Genomic DNA, 17,916 nt, shown 5'->3' with positions numbered 1-17,916 from the left:
CCCTTTTCTCCCCATGAACTTCGATCCTGTGCCTACATCTCAAAGCGTAGGAAAAAACACTTCATCACACTTCCGCACTGATACATAGGTTCTTCTTATGCGTCGTATTTATATGTAATATCTGCCATGTCTGGATTTAAATTCCTTGCCGCAGTCCTTACAAGTATACATGTCAGTCGGCTTCTCTGATGATCTTCTGATGCTCCGTCAACCTTCTTCCTCGAAGAAATGCGCTCCGCATAATATCGCTATGCAACTACCAAAATGCAAAGCCATATGGTTCCTCAAAACATGGAATAACCGAAGGTGCTGTTGCATTCTGTGCAAGTTAGATGGCTCAGGTTAGCTTGAACTGTAGCACTTCGTTCTGTATTTTAGGGAATAGATAAATCTGGTGTACGGTGATGATATGCTTTTTGAAAGTGTCCAAGTCTTCTATTTTCTCCTCGCAGAGCCTGCAGTCTATTCTTAGGACGTCTATTTGGGGTATCTTCCGGTTTCTGATGACTAAATCCTTGTATTTCTTAGGGTCATGGGTCATTGTGTGGTCTCTAAGTTCTTTCGGGTCTGTGAATATTTCGCGGCAGTATATGCAGTGGTAGTCGCTGAAGGAAGTTTCGAAGGGGCATACGTATGAGTTTTCGACTATGGTCGCGCAGTTGTGGAACAGTTTGTCATCCTTGTCAATGGCTTTTAGACGAACTTTTGGTCTCTCTGGCGGTTTGGGTGGTTCTATAAAAAAATGAATCAGATTCAAGTGAAAGATTACTTTGCGGAGGTTCATATCAATGAACTATAGGTACCTACCTATACAATTACTTTGCTCGCGACCTTACAATAGCTGGGTCAATCAATTTTTAAGTGTAGCTTGTTGCTATGGTAACGTCTCCTGGGTTACTTATAAAAATATGATTTTATGGGGTACCATCAGCCAAATAAGTGGTCTATCAGTTTTTAAACAATTTCCTATCAAATGAATATTTAGCGTTCATTGAGTTATATCAATTTGGGGAGAGTCACTGAGTACAAAACCAAGAATACTGTTAACTATTATTTATTCTCAAAGGACGAGTACACATTCCTATGGGCGAGAGACTATGGCGAGCCCGTCGGTATAGCTAACCTATAAGATATCGCTATAGTGGGTAGCTATACAACTGTGTCGCTACATTAGCCCTCCCCCTTACAAAAAATAAGAATAAAAAGAAGATTTTTTTTTTACTAACAACATAAAAACGTACATCATACATTATAGTAATAGCAATCGCTAGCCTTTCGCGAGCCCAGCACATTCAGTAAAATCGCTGACCGGTGCTCGCTCTCATGAAATAAAACCTGCTCGATGTCTAATTCGCGGAACTAAGCACGCTACTTAGACATCGATGGACAAAGGTGACACACGACGCTTACTAAGGTGCACAATGCAATGGCCGCTAATATCGAGCATGGCAACTAGCACTCGCATTATTCGCGTATTGCTACGTAGGTATACCTAGGTACTTACTATTCCCGAATACGTAAGTAGGTACCTATAGACCCAGCCCTTCTCGATAAAACCTGACCATTACATTACGACCTAAACGTTATAAGAACTACACTTAAAAAAAAACTTAACACTACACTGCAACACTAACACTCGCGACCCAGACTTGTTCTTGTTCCCTTCTATGACGGCAGGGGCGGGCGATGCCTGGCCCGCCAAGGTACGAAAAACGAAGTTGAATGTCACGTTAGCTGCTGCAGTTGCCACGGCTCCTGGCTTCTCCCGGGTATCCGTTGTCTGCGGCACCCCGCGAGCGCCGAATTCGGTACTGGCCTCCGCGCTGGTTCCCGTGAGCCTCTTAAGCGGCTCCGTCTGGGACGCAGCTGGGCCCCCATCCGCCGGCCTCCTAGCGCAACACGTGGCTTGGCGTGGCCACGCGGCCTTGCTAGGAGGGAGTAGTCTCTCGCCGAAAATCTTCACATTCTTCACGCAACAATAGTTCATTCATTGAGTTATATCAATTTCGGGAGAGTCACTGAGTACAAACAAGAATACTGTTAACTATTATTTATTCTCAAAAGGACGAGTACACATTCCTATGGCGAGAGACTACTGGCGAGCCGTCGGTATAGCTAACCTATAAAGATATCGCTATATGGGTAGCTATACAACTGTGGTCGCTACAAATATGTCGCTAAAGTCGAACTTTCAAGTTGACAGACACGTCTATTGGCATTATTGTTTTATGACGTGCAAACGATTATCAACTTTAGGGTGGTAGACCACATATTTGGCTGATGGTACAAATTCAATAAAATTTAGGAGTTGAGACAGTTTTAAGGCAATGGGGAATGGATGAAAATTTTAGAAACGCTTGAAACTTTTTTTATCGTTAGGAATAACCTTTCTAATTAGCAGATAAAAAATATCAGATTTTTAAGTAGCATCAATTAATTAAAAAAAATGAAAGAGTTTTCTTTACATTACGACAGTCCGGTCGTTTACGGGTTGTTCCATAGTCCAGAATAAAAAACGTTAAAAAAGAATTTATGTGTCTTTGACTCGATCGTTTCGACAGGTGACACTGTTTACCGGCTCGCAAAATACCGACCCTGTTTTTCATCTACACACCCATAGAAGCTCATGCCAGTTTCTACGGGCGTGTACATGAAAAACAGGGTCGGTATTTCCATATTAGTATTATTCGGCCTGGTAAAGAGTGTCACCTGTCAAAACGATCGAGTCAAAGACACAAATTCTTTTTCAATGTTTTTTATTCTGGACTATGGAACAACCCGTAACCGACCGGACTGTCGTAATTTGGCGGTAAAGAAAACTCTTTCAATTTTTTTTTATTAATTGATGCTACATAAAAATCAGTTTTTTTTATTCTGTTAATTAGAAGGTTATTCCTATTGATACAAATTAAAATTTTCAAGCGTTTCTAAATTTTTCAGACATTCCCCATTCCTTCATGGCTCATCTCCTAAGCATAATAGTATACATTGCAAACATTTTTCTATGCAAGTGTATCATTGATGTCTCCTGAGTTACGGGGACAGAATAACACTAAAAAAATTATTGACCCAGCTACGTCTATGCAAAAAAATGTGTTCATGCAGCTCCCCCATCACACTGTAAACACTACGCTAACGCGTTTCGAACTCAACCAGAGTTCATCATCAGAGCAACACAACAGTTCACCATCTTTATCATATACATGATGTGATTTGTAAAAGAGTAAATAAACTTAATTCATTAAAAAAATATTTTTTTTTCTCAAAAAGTTTGCCGTTAGTCCCACCTAGGCAAAGCCTGTCAAGTGGCGACCAGGATGTTACAAAATACTTTACTTAATTTAAATTAAACTTGCAATTAAAACAAACTTGGGTAGAGTTAATGCCAAAACAAACCAAAAAAAAACATTGTCTAAACTAACCTTGCCCGTCCTGCTCCATCATCTTCAACTTCTTACTAAGTCTCTGCATCCGCAGCACAATGTCTCGCTCGCACTTGCCCTCTGTCTTTATCTTGCGGCGCTTGCGCAGCTTGCGCGGCTTGCTACCCACATCTTCTGTTACATTTGTGTCCGACACTGTCAAAAAATATGTATATTGTATTTCGATCCAATTTATGAAAAGTGTAAACAAAGACGCCATTTATCCGACCACAGACAATAATTAATCTGTTCAGTAAATCGATTAATTTATTAATTGAATAGATCAAAGTATTTTTGTCTATTTTATTACTTGCAATACTTGATTTCATTCCAAAGACTGTTTATAAAAGCAGTAACTATTTTTTAATTTTGAGGAAAGTAAACAAAAATTGCTTATTCATCCGCGCATTAATCAATTCTTAAAATGTCAAATTTTCCACCAAACTTTCAATCAAGAAATAACGTCAGATCTGACGAAGATTTTTGAAATGAAAAATAAATATTGAAATCAAACGAATTATAGATAAATGTGTTATTGATTTGATCCAGTGAGTGTTTATACAAGAATTTTGATGAAATCGGTTTGTTTACACTTTTAATAAATTGGATAGGCATAACAATTAATTAATTACTGATAGTTGCTGTACTTAACAGCCGTGGGATGATGATAGATGAAAGTAGTTTAAAATCACTCACAATTGTTAATATGATCATCATCCATGATGTCGTTGTCTGGAAAAGTTTCTGCTTCCTGTATCTCCACCTTGATAACTTCAGCCTTCAGTTCTATGCTTTCTTTGTTCTCTGTAAAATCATAATTGCTAGATAAATTAGTGCCTCAAAAAATTTTTTGATGCTTAAAGAGGAGATGAACATACTAAATTGTAGGCATCTCGGAATATTTTCCTGGTAGTAGGAGCATTAGTTTCAATGGCCCTCAATTTATTTTATTGACGGTTGAAAGGAGAAATTTACTAAGCAACATTTTTGAGAAAATTTTAATACAGCTGAAACAACAGAGAAAAATTTACTGATTCTGAACATGTATCACTATCTTAAAAAAATGTTGGTTAGTCAATTTCTCTTTTCAACTGTCCATATAAATAAATAAATAAATAACACGGGACAATTCACACCAATTGACCTAGTCCCAAAAAGTAAGCTTAGCAAAGCTTGTGTTATGGTTATGGGTACTAAGCAACAGATAAATATAATTATACAGGTATTGATACATACTTAAATACATATTAAAGACCCAAGACCCAAGAACAAACATTACACCACTAGTGACTAGGCCGTCAGGTCATTCAATACGGGAATACGACTTTGGTGAGCACTGCATCCAGGGGTGTAGGGATCTTGTATAGAACCATCGAAGCTAGTCCCTTATGGGCACCTTGGTTTGACTTGTGTCTGAGTGTGTCTGTGTCTTGTGTCTGTGTGTCTGTGCATGTATGCGCACTTTACTTTTTAGGTAATTTTGGATAAGTACCCTATATAATCAAAACTAGTAAAAAAATTGGCAAGTCTTGTGTTCTATGGCAAATGGTATGTCTGACAGGTAAAATAATTATAAAAATTTGAATCCATACCGCTGGGCTGGTGGATTTGTATATTGGCTTGCAGCAGCTTCTCTTCACAAAGAAGGACCTGCACTCGGAAGGAGCATGCATCCCGGAGCCTCGCTACACACATTGCGCAGATCAGTCGCTCCGTCTCCATAGTTCCATCTAGATCTGATAGCTATTAAAAATAAAGTTTTTAGCATTATAAAGTTGTTATTTTTTCTAATTTAGAACTAAAATAATTATTAAACAGGATGTTTTTATCTTTTCTTTAAACAGCAGGGTATTTTACGTCTCGTTTGTTTGTTTTTTTATCCTAAAAATAAATACTGAAAATGACAGTAGAAATATACTGAGAAATTATATCAATTATGCAGCACTCCCTTTATGCAACGTACATTATGAACTGGTAGTACCAGTAAACATGCTAAATATTAAAATGCAATATAATTCTTTAATTTCATACGAATTAAGTTATAATTTACCATCAATCCGAAGCAGTCCATAAACATATCAGAATAGACCTCCTTTTGCCCCTGAAATTCATACTCTACGTTTAACACACGGCATTTTTTGATGGAGCCGCAACACCGGCAGAGGCCTGGGTCGAATACGGGGCCCTTGCGATTCGTGGAGCTCATAATTTAACAATTTAAGGCGATATATTTGTTAAAAATCTATACGCCTGCCCGAACAACTTTCAACTTCTCCGTTTTGACATGACATTTTGTTTTGTTTTCTAATTTTCTTGCGTTCAGAAAAGACAAAGCTACCAAGTCCAAGTTTAAACTATTTTGGAAGAAAAATGCACATAATTGATAAAATTTTAAGTATCATTTTGTATTCATGAAATTCTGCTTTTTATATTTTATTTTGTACTATTTCTTTTGAAAACAATATTTTTTGTCTAATTTAATTACTGATCTTTGCGTCCAGAGCAGGAATTTACGTACAAGCGCCATCTATTGGAGAGTAGATCCATCTCAAGATTTTTTTTGACATAAAGACAGTATCTCACTCTCAAGTTTCCAAAACTGACGCGAGCAATGCAATAACGAAACGCACTTTTCGGATTTTTCGGGCAGATGCCAACAGAAACAATGTCCATTTAGTCGTGAATAAAAATTTATTTGATAAAATATGATATTAACATGACGACAATGAGTGGTGACAAAGGCAAAGGGCCAATTTTCGACCCTGGCCTGTGCCGGTGTTGCGGGGCCATGAAACGGTGTCGTCTGTTAAATGCGGAATATCAGTGCATGGGGCAGAAAGAAGTGTATTCCGATATGTTCATGGATTGCTTTGGGCTCTTGGTAAGCATAAAACAATATAGATAGCTAATCAACGTAAAAAATTTTTTTTTTTTTAAAACTGCTTACTAAAAATACAAGTAAGTACCTATCTCTTATTAGTCTGTATTTAAATATTACCAATTCTTTGAAAATAATTGCTCATTAAAAAACAAATATACATCATAATAAGTTCCATTTGTATTAAGGTCCTGAGTCTAGTGCAGAGGCTGTAATTGTAATTAATAAATAAATAAGAATGCATTGCTGAGCTTGAGCCCTTTTGTCATTATCCCTTAAATTGGCAGTGTGCCACAAAGGCATCATTCAAGACTATCTTTTGTATTTTTATTGAATGTAGAATTTTTGGACTATAATGTAACAATAAGGTTTGATTTGAATCAGGATTTTTTTAAAATTTTGTCAATTTAAGGGTTAAGTAAAATGTTATTGTTCACATTGTTTGTTACTAAGATTATGTGCTGAATAAACAATTAATTTCTTTATTTTACAGTGAATTGAAATAAGCAATAGGTACTGTAAAATTTAAGTGATGTAGAATAGAGCTGAAAGAGCCTCTGGCCTATATAGGTTGAAACTTAATTTTATAAAATATAGAAACATTTTTTTGCTATTCGCAAGACAATTTAAGGCAAATATAAAATCTTTTCTAATGAAGACTGGAGGTTCTAGTTTTATTGGTGTAGGATGATTTAAAAAAAAAACTTGTAAGTTTTTATATAGGATTTGGGTCAAACTGCAAGTACAATGAAATTTGGCATGCACAGACAAAATAATAAAATATATAAAAAGCCGTGGTGGCCTAGTGGTTTGACCTATCGCCTCTCAAGCAGAGGGTCGTGGGTTCAAACCCCGGCTCGCACCTCTGAGTTTTTCGAAATTCATGTGCGGAATTACATTTGAAATTTACCACGAGCTTTGCGGTGAAGGAAAACATCGTGAGGAAACCTGCACAAATCTGAGAAGCAATTCAATGGTGTGTGTGAAGTTCCCAATCCGCACTGGGCCCGCGTGGGAACTATGGCCCAAGCCCTCTTGTTCTGAGAGGAGGCCTGTGCCCAGCAGTGGGACGTATATAGGCTGGGATGATATCTCAAAAAAACATTAAGTAATCATTTAAAAGAGACATCATTTTGATGTCTCAAGTGTGGAGAACTCATCTATACAGATTTAAACCAATTTGACATGTACTGATTTACTATGACACAATGGGACACAAAAAGTTATCAATTCAACTTGAGTTATCCCAATTTTTTTTAAATCTTATATTTTAACAAGGCTCAGATACATATTATACTCTCCCTTGCACCTAAATGAAAGTGGTTGACTCAGACTCACTAATGCCTCCATTCATTATCCAACATCCTCAGTTATCGCATTTGGACGGCAAGCCGTCGTCGCGACTGGTGTGTGCTATGTGCGTATCGCGGCTGCGCGAGGCTGCCTCATTCCGCGCGCAGGTGCTCCGCTGCGAGGCTGCCTTTCTGCAGCTGAGGATGTGCCGGGACGAGGATGATGGTAAGGCGCCATGATTAACATTGTCAACAGCTATCACACTTCAGGAAGCATTCTGATGATGAGGACCGCAACCAGGAGTCACAAAACACTGCTTAAGGCACCCAGCACATAGCATTTTTTAAATGTACCGTTAACGCGCTTTTGTGTCGATAAAAATGCCACGCATGTTAGTTGTGTAGCTGCTCTATGGAAAAAAAAGCACTGTCAACGCGCGTCGTTGGCGCGTTTATAGGACGCGGTGTACATAGGCTCTGAATATGAATTAAATGAAGTGCTGACAGATGCAAGTGACTGTGTCGTGCTACTAATTATTATTATTATTTTATATTTTTTTTATATCTATCTAATCAAATAGTTTACAATATTAAAACATTCCAGACAAAGAACTCTACTCGGGGTTTGGGTCTTTGTCCAGAGGATAGTGACTTGTTGTATTATATTCTTTAAACTCTATTCTAGGCAGTAATGTTGCCAGGTGAACCTATTAACTACAATACTAAACATAAGAACTACCTCTTTAATGGCCATCTGGAAGTAACGCTTGAATTAATCGATTTGTGAAAGTTATTAGAATGTAGTTATTTCATTGTCAGATCAACAAGCGCGTCTTGAAGCGTCAGCGAAATTAGAAGTGGAGGTGAAGGCGGAACCCATGGAGTATGTCGGCGACGACCCGGACGACCTGCCGGGCGACTCTGGCGACACTGGTGACATTGGAGACACTGGCGACATCGGTGACACGGGCGACATCGAGCCTCCGGGTACGTTGTCAAAGTCAAATAATATCTGTATTCAATTTAGCCTGATTGATAGATCGCTATCCCGAAAGCATTTTTCCTTGCAGCTAATTATATTTTCATTCGTCTTTTTGCATGTAGCGATTTTTTGTAAACCGTTTTGAAATGTTTGCGTTTATTTTATTCGCATATTTTACCATAACTATTTATTTATAAAATCTGCTAGTAAAATATGCTGTTTTTTTTTGTTGGCCTATTTTTGTGTCCTGGGCAAAGGCCTCTCCTTTCTTGCTCCACTCTTGCCTATCAAAGGCGAGCTCCCGCCATCCCACATTATAGGCATCTAAGTCGTTCCTCCATCTCCTCTTCGGTCTGCCTATATTACGGTATCCGTCACTAGGGACCCATTCCGTAACAATTTTGACCCAACGTTCTGGGTTCATTCGACAGATATGTCCAGCCCAGTCCCACCTCAACTTGGCCGTCTTTACGCCCACGTCAGCAATTCGAGTCTTTGAGCGCAGCTCAGTGTTCGCTCCATTGTCCGCTGGCAAACCTTGAGTTTGGACTTTTGAGCTTCTGTAAGTGACCACGTTTGCGCGCCGTAGGTTAGGATGGGCAGGACACATGTCGACGAGTTTACGCTTTAGCGATATTGGAAGGTTGCCTTTCATTAACGATTTCATAGACCAGAAGCTCTTCCAGGCATTTTCGATATGCTAAGAAATATAAACGAAAAATAAATAAACGCAAATATGATGGAACGCTACTTGGAAAAATACGAATAGTTAAATTAACGATCGTAAAAAACCGTAGATAATTCGCTATAAAAAAGGCTTTTATGACAATATTCGTAATTTAACAAGCCATGCATCAAGTTTGTGGTCTTGCAGCGGAGCGCGTGAAGAAAGCGACGGTCGCGAAAGACGTCGACGACATCCCGCTGGCGCGCCGGAAGCGCCCCCGTACCCCTACAGCCGACCGCTCGCGTCCCGAACCACCCGTCAAACAAAGTAAGTATCTTTGAACAGGGGCGTTACCCTAGGGCCAAGGGGGGCATCGCCCGGAGCGGCGGAATGCGAGGGGTGGAGAAGCCACCAATTGCAGGTTTTTTTTTCTCTAATTTAAATACCACATGATGGATGACATTTATTGTCACATGATGGAGCGGTAAAGCTCTGTCGCGGGGTGTTAAATCTTTAAATACGCCTGTCTTTGAAGTGTATTATGTGGCAGTGGGGCTGTAACAACTCGATCTCTAGCGATTTCAACATTCCAGGATAAATGCTTTTCAATAATTTCCTGTAGTTACAGATGAGTGCATAATGTACTTTAATCGGGAAAAGTCGGATCTTAATCGGAATGTATACGACGGCGCTCGAAGTGTCAATCAATTATTTGTATTAAATTAGATTTAACTATGACGAAAATAGTTTTAATAATTTATTTAAAAAAGTAGTAAATTACTGCAAATATTTACCTTGCCCGCTACCACACGTGTTAAAAAGCTTCTGCGACACATGTATTTTCAAAGCATCATAATACTGAAGATCAGCATCAAAGAAGATTACCGCCTATTTCTTACCCAAAGTGACTGAGAAGAGTGAAGAAAGAAGAATAATAACGTATACTTTTCTTTGTAGGTACAGAAGAGCCAAGAATGACGGCAGAAGAGGCGGCTGAGCTTAAGAAGCACCGAACCAATATAAAACACATTATAGAATTTTCTAACGCGACTCCTATAAGATGTTTTAGTGGTGTCGGATACAGATGTTGCTATTGCAGAGATACTTATCCAAATCCAAACGATTTGAAAGCACATACGTTAAGCAAACATAATGTGAAGGCTCGGAAATTATTAATGCAAAGGAATTTGCTCTCAGCCTTTGTAGTAAGATTAGACATAACAGGTCTAAAATGCCAGCTCTGCAATAGTGAAGTTTTAAATACGATAGAAGATTTAATAAAACATTTAATAAACAAACACAAGAAGAAACTACATTTGGATGTGAAGAGTCACTTGATACCCTTTAAATTTGATGATGGATTGAAATGCGCTGTTTGTTCTAAGGATTTTACTAAATATAGGAGTCTAATAGAGCATATGAACATGCATTTTCGGAATTATATCTGCGATATCTGTGAAACAGGTTATCCTACTAAAAGGATGCTGGGACAGCACTTCAACATGCACAAATTGGGAGTTTTCAACTGTGAATATTGTCCTAAAACATTCAATACGCAGCAAAAAAAGAAAATCCATGAAAGGCATGTACATATATACGGGCATAGCAACTTTTTGAATAAGTGCGGCGTGTGTCTAGCGAGGTTTAAAAGCTATAGAGCGAAGGAGCAGCATATGATGGAGACGCACGGTGTTTCCAGCGAAGTGAAATGCCAAGCTTGTGAGAAGGTCTTTAAGAACCAAAGGCAGCTTTCTATCCATGTGCAGAGGGATCATCTAATGTGTCGTCCACATAAATGTCCGCAGTGTAACATGGCATTTTTCGAAGCGCAACAGTTGAGGAATCATGCTGTGAAGCATACGGGGGAAAGGTCATTTCGTTGTGAAGTGTGTCAGAAAGCGTATGGGAGGCGGAAGACTCTTAAGGAGCATATGCGGATCCATGCGGCTGATAGAAGGTTCAAGTGCGAGTACTGTGGGCTAGGGTTTGTCCAGAAATGCAGCTGGAGAGGCCATATGCGGTCGAAGCATAGCGATTTGTTTGCGGAGTAATTTGATGTGTAAGTTTTTGGTTTTAGAAATAAGACGTTTACTAATTTACTTACTTTCGTGAGACATATTGAAAATACTACCAAATGAAACGGTTTAACTCACGATTATGGTATGAGTCAGGAACGGTCTGACCGGTTCTGATTTGAACGGTTGTTGATCACCGAGTTGAACTGTTTCAATTAGTAATTTGTATGAATAAGATATTCTTAAAGTAACTATGTTTATAGTATTGTAATGCAATAATATATTCCCTATGTCACTCCCGACAGATACGAGTCATAACATAACTTATCTTATGACTGTTATGTATGACTTATGACGAATCTAGTTATACAGGTGTGGCCTGTAATACGAGCAAAAAATTGAAACATAGATCGTCCTCGCCAAACTAAACAACATTAGTTTAGCGACTTTTAAAAATAATGGAGTCTTATGTTCCTTTTTTCATACAAATTAAATATTGCTATCAATGTAGGTACGCCATCTCAGAACACAACTGACGTCGCCTGTCACGCTACAAACACCAAGCATTTCGATTTACATTGCTTCTTCGAATAATCTTAAAAATGTAATAAAAATTAAAAAACTGATTTCTTTTAAGAGTTGCTGAACTAATGTTGTTCAGTTTGAGGAATATGATCTATGTTTTTATTATTTGCTCTTATTACAGGCCACACCCGTATATACCCCATATCTTGAAATCCCTCAAACGGCTTAGGCTGCAGAGAGGACCAAAAAATAGACATAGTACATACCTACATATGCTCTAAAAGCACACCCCACCTTCGAGCAATCGGCTAAAAAGTAGTTAGAAAATAAATTGTACAAAAATTAATTAATTTATTATTATTATTTATTAATTAATTGTAATTGTGTATTGTATTGTGTAATTGTAATAAAGAGTATTTGTATTGTATTGTATAAAAAATATAAAAAAAGCTTTCTCTTGTTACAGCTTTACCGATGTCAAAAGTGCAACAATTGATGCGAGAACGAGACCCCTCATACATGATTGACACTAACGTGGTGACAGTCGTCGAGTGCTCCTACGTCTGTCCCTTCAAGTGCCGCCATAACCACCTCCTGTGTTACTACTGCGGCGATAACTTCTCAGATCCAACGCTACTCCGCCAGCACACTATCTCACAGCACCATCCCAAGAAATTCAAGGTCATAGAGCACAAAAAAATGATCAAAATGGATCTAACAAGGATCGACTGTCGTCTCTGCAACACCAAAATCAACGACATGGAAACATTCAAGCAGCATATAACTAGTGTCCACAATAAAAAGTACTACTTTGCATCCAAAGACTTGATACTGCCGTTTCGTTTGACTCTCAACGATCAGAAGTGCGCGCTGTGTGATGAAACTTTCCCGTATTTCCATGCCTTAAATAAACATATGAATAAGCATTTTAGTAATTACGTGTGTGAAACTTGTGGCTTAGGTTTTGTGGATAAAGGTAGGTTTGTGATGCACCAGCAGCGGCACGAAGAAGGTGACTTTCCTTGTGAAACGTGCGGGAAGATTTTCAAAGCGCAGTACAACAGGGACTTGCATATTGACAGGGTGCATAATAAACGTGGTAGAGTGTTTTGTCCGAAGTGCGATGTGAAACTGATGTCGTATACGCAGAAGTTGAAGCATTTGGTGGAAGTGCACGGTGAACAACCGTTGAGTTTTTCGTGTAATATGTGTGAGAAGGTGTTTGGGACGAGGCGTACGCTGACTATACATCGGCGGAAGGACCATTTGAAGGATTACAGGTATTTGATTTAGTCAGATTTTATAGGCTTTTATTTTACTTGCCAGTTAAACGCCTTAGCGAGGTTGCATACTATTTAGATAATTTAAGAGACCCTCCACACTGGCGTCTTTCGAGCGTCGTCATCGGGTTGCGTCGACGCTGTGGACGTCGTCGGTCTCTTATACTTACTGGCCGTTTGTCTGTCAGTTTCGTATTCTTCTAAAACGCAACTTACAAGTACCTACAAATTACGAGTACAGTGCAAAGATAAATTAAGTAGCATTATGGACTTATATACATATATATACAAGAATAGTATTTAGAAATAATTAAGATACTTATTAGAAAATAATGGTCATACGCCGCCAACCTAAAATAAAAAAGGCTGTTGAGTTAATTAACACCTTAAATAAGTTGGCGTCCAATCCGGCAAGTCGAATTTCACTCACTTCTAATGATCGAATCGACTTGTTTGTTACGGATATATAAATTTCACTCAATTCTAGTGATCGAATCGCCTTGGTTATGGATATATGTATACATTGAACGACAACGCAAGTATTATATATTAAAAATAAAACTTATCCTTCCTCAGATACGAATGCCAGTACTGCGGCCAGAAGTTTTTCACTCGCTTTGCTCTGAACAATCACATGCCGACGCACACCGGCGAGCGAAACTTCAAATGCAAGGTGTGTGAGAAAACCTACCCGCGTCTCAAAACACTCAAGGACCATATGAGGATCCATACAAATGACAGGAGGTACCGATGCCACGTTTGTGGGCAGGCGTTCATACAGAACTGTAGCTTGAAGGGGCATATGAAGAGTCAGCATTCTGAGTATGGGTAAAGATTGATGAATCTTTGTCTTTGGGTCAATCAACTTTAAAGTGTATGATATTCTGTCGCGATTTTGTGATCCAAGAGGAAGGTTTATAATATATACTAGTACTAACGTACTTTAGGGGTTATCCATAGAGTACTTCCCACATTTAGGGGGGAGGCGGAGGAGTCAAGCGGTTTGTGTGTGACACAGAAATAAAATAATAGCAAATTTCATAGCAATACGTGTGACAAGGAGGGAGGGTGCTAAAAAGGGTTAAAATTGGTGTGATGGGCCTTATGGAATGGATGGTCCCTTATAAAGAATAAATAAATTGTGGGAATAAATGAATGTACTATATAAAGTAAAAATTATTCAATAAGGAATGAACTTTGATGTAATTAACACGAAAAATTTTGACAATTATTTCCGACAAGAAATTCTTGTGAAAAGTTACAACATAACCATTGTTGGTGATCTCATTACCAGACATCAAATTATTGAACAGATCAGGCACAAACAAAACATTATCAAGAGAAATATTATAGGAAAGAGAGGTTTTACCAACCATTTTGCTTGATATTTGGTTTTCCATTAGCAACAGATATCACACTTTTTCTGCACCGCGTCCTCAATCAGTGTGGGATCCGTACACATGTGAGACGGCGCAACACTGTCGATGATGAATTCATTTGAGTGCGAGGCTGAGTAGGCCGATGCATACATGGTATGCTCTTCCTTCATCATCTCATTTCCTTTTAAAACATCGTTTAACATGGTGGCCATCCTTCTTGCAGTAGGATTAGGATTGATCTTGCTGCTTCTCTTCTTCTTCCTGAAGTTGTTCTTGGTTGACAGAATAAGCTTTGTTCTCTGATGTGTTGACATTGTTTCGCCGATGATCTTCCTGAAGCAAGCAAGTGCGAACAATTTCGCACGACAGCTTCTTAGTCAAACTGGCAGTCTCAAGACTGGAGACAAGAACGTTGAAATCTTCCGGCAAACCTGATAACAATATCTCGGCAACCTCTTCATCGTCGATCACCTTACCTATGTCAGATAAATGAGCGATCAACCGCATGACACTTTATGTATTCCGATATACTTGGGTACTGATTGTACTCTACACGATGTAATTATCGTAGTAAAAGTACTTTTCTGTACAAACCCTTGTCTTCAAATGTGTTGGACAGAGCCCATGTGCAGTGGGGGGTCTGGCGTGTTAAGTTGAGGCACAGAATAAAACTGTTCTTCTACTATAGACGTAGTTTATTGTTCACCAATATTCTTCTAAAATAGCAGACGATAACCGATATGAGAAGATCTTGTCAGATAACAAATAATTAAATGGAACTATTCCCATTTTGTCTGTGTTCCTCTTGCAAAAGTCGGGTTCGAACCAGTTCTGTAGATAAGCCGCTGGCTAAGACATGCAGTTTCTAAACTGGAAACGAGGGTGTTGAACTGCTCAGGCAGGCCTGATAATAAAATTTCCGCCACCTCAGCGTCATCAATTGCCTTACCAATGTCCGATAACTGCTGCACCAAGTTCATCACTCCATCAATATACTCGGGCATGCTCGAGAAGTTACTATGAACTGTGCGGTGTAATTGACGAAGAAGAAGAACACGTGGTACGTACAGCCCTTTATCTTCAAACGTTGTAGCGAGACTCCCACGCCTCTTTCGCAGTCTTCGAATTACGAACGAACTGATATAATGCGGGTTGGATCGACAAACATAATTTTTGCCAAAGCTTTATCAGTTTTACTTTTATCTTGTTCGGTGCCAAGGACACACTCCCATAATCCTTCTAGAATAAGGAGCATCCGCACCGAGAACTTCCAGTTAACATAGTTCTCTATTCCCGATAATTTCTCAAAAGTAAGGTTATGTGTCTGTGACGTTGACATATCTGCAGATTGAAATTTCGTCAATCCGATTAAGATAAATTGAAATAACAACTCAAGCGTCCATTCTAAGGGGTAATCTCAGACCTCTTCTTAGTATTTTTGCATCTGGGTCCAGAAACCTGTTGGAAGCCCATGTGCAGTGGAGGGTCTGGCGTTTTAAGTTGAGGTACAGAAATGAAACTGTTCTTCCACTATAGACGTAGTATATTGTTCACCAATATTCTTCCAAAATAGCAGACGATCACCGATGAGAGGATCTTGTCAGATAACAAATAATTAAATAATAAACATGGACAAGAGCAGACGAGCAAGGCAAGCGACAACGAACAGATTGCTATGCAAGTAGAGTAGAAGCGACTGACACTGACAGACGTCAAAAGTCTAGCTCTTGGATGCTTCCGGTGTACAGAATATAATAAATTAAGTATTGCCAGCAAGCACATACAATCTTTAACACTCCTCCTTATTCTGTAGATCGGACCAAGCTAAAATAAATTAATTCTTACTTGACTCTACATAATGCAAGAGACTATATAAACTAGATAGTATATAATATACATGCTATGCTATATAGTTTAATGCAACACCCAATTACATTCAATATAGTTGACTACATAGCATAAGAAACTCTACATTAACAATTATTCAATACTGGTTAGTATTTACATGCTATACAATTCAATACATCACATCACTCAATTATATGCATGACTTTACATTTAAGTTATTAATAAAATATTCATGCTTTTGAGTTAAAAGTGGCTCTGCAAATACAAATGGCTAACATTTCTTCAGTAGGCAAATAATTAACACTTATAGTTCCATTTTTCATGAGATCTTTTACAAAATGGTAACAAAGGTCTATATGCTTAGATTTCCTATACGAATACTATTCCACAAGCAAGAGCTTCTGAGCACTGATTATCATTATAGACTGATAATATTATGCCTGCCAATAATTTCACTCAGGAAATTCCTAACAAAACATATTGCACACATCAGCTAAACCAAGTACTCTGCCTCTATACTCGATAGAGCTGGACTTCGCTATTTCCTAGCCTCCCAATTTATCAAATTCTTGCCTAACTTTACAACAAAACCGGCATATGATTTACAGTCACAAATCATTTGGCCACCACTTTACAATTTGACATTTGATATTTCTCAAGTAATTTCTCTAAGTAGTTTATCTGATTTATTTTAGTAACATTATTTTAAAGGTCTTGATTAATATTTATTCCTAAGTAGCAACTTGCTTGCTTCATTTGAAAATTAAAATTTGCCCTAAATTTTGAGGTCATTTACCAGCTCTTCATTTTGGCCAAAATAAAACAGATCATCTACGAATAGCAAAACATAGATATATTCATTTTTATCTCTTAAAATATAATTTTGTGACCTTACAAAATTTTGATTTAACAAAGTCATTAAATTTGGAAAACCAGTACTTGGGTGATTTTTTTAAACCATAAATAGATTTTTTTTTAACTTACATATTGTATTATCAGGTAACTTCATAAAAACCGTTTCATTGATTTCTCCATAGAGAAATGCTCCTGTTACATCCATCTGGTAAACTGGTTTGCCCTTCTGATTTGCCACTGCCATCAATGATCTGTGCATCCACTATCAAGTAACCAGTCTATCTGACCTTTATTTGGCTTTTCATTTTGGCAACTATTTGTGTAAGTATTGTTGGCAATGGTTGTGTGAAAACAATTTCCTTGACTGCCATGGCTACTAGTATTATGGTTTCCTCTTCCTCTAGGTCTTGTCGACCTACGTCCTCGATAGTTTGAAAATCCACGTCCACGTCTTGAATTTCCATGATTTGGATTTCGGTACCAACACACATTTTGCCTATGATCGGGCTTTCCACAAATGAAGCATACATCTTGATTTGAAGTGGACTGTCGACTGTCTGCTTTGAAAACATTTGACTTTTCATTAAAGGTTTCACTGGTACAAGGGTTTTCTTCTAGATTTTTCAGCCTTATTTTACTCATTAGGTAATCAACATCTAGTAAATCACCGACATAGCTATAATTTTGAGGCAAGGATTTTAGCATATAGTTAAGCTTCTCTTGTTCGGTCACCGTAGCGCCGGCTTGTTTTAAGGAGTTAACTGCCTTTTCAA

General features: G+C 38.3%; 1 protein-coding gene and 1 pseudogene across 2 annotated transcripts; one reads left to right on the top strand and one right to left on the bottom strand.

The window, feature by feature from the left end:
- Positions 1-4: 4 nt before the first annotated feature.
- Positions 5-5,700, bottom strand: LOC141443105 (uncharacterized; annotated as a pseudogene).
- Positions 5,701-6,072: 372 nt separating this feature from the next.
- On the top strand, positions 6,073-17,163 carry LOC141442954 (uncharacterized; the record flags this gene model as incomplete). Of its 2 annotated transcripts, none has more annotated exon segments than XM_074108160.1 (6): positions 6,073-6,303; positions 7,671-7,818; positions 8,412-8,579; positions 9,449-9,568; positions 12,248-13,061; positions 13,638-17,163. In XM_074108160.1, coding segments are annotated over 6 exon segments (1,671 nt in total). In that variant the 3' UTR covers positions 13,894-17,163.
- Positions 17,164-17,916: the final 753 nt, after the last annotated feature.

The sequence above is a fragment of the Choristoneura fumiferana genome, chromosome 26 (assembly GCF_025370935.1).
Source record: "Choristoneura fumiferana chromosome 26, NRCan_CFum_1, whole genome shotgun sequence".
NCBI classification, from domain to species: Eukaryota; Metazoa; Arthropoda; class Insecta; order Lepidoptera; family Tortricidae; genus Choristoneura; species Choristoneura fumiferana.
Note: the sequence above shows the minus strand (reverse complement) of the source record. Positions and strands in the feature narration are given on the sequence as shown.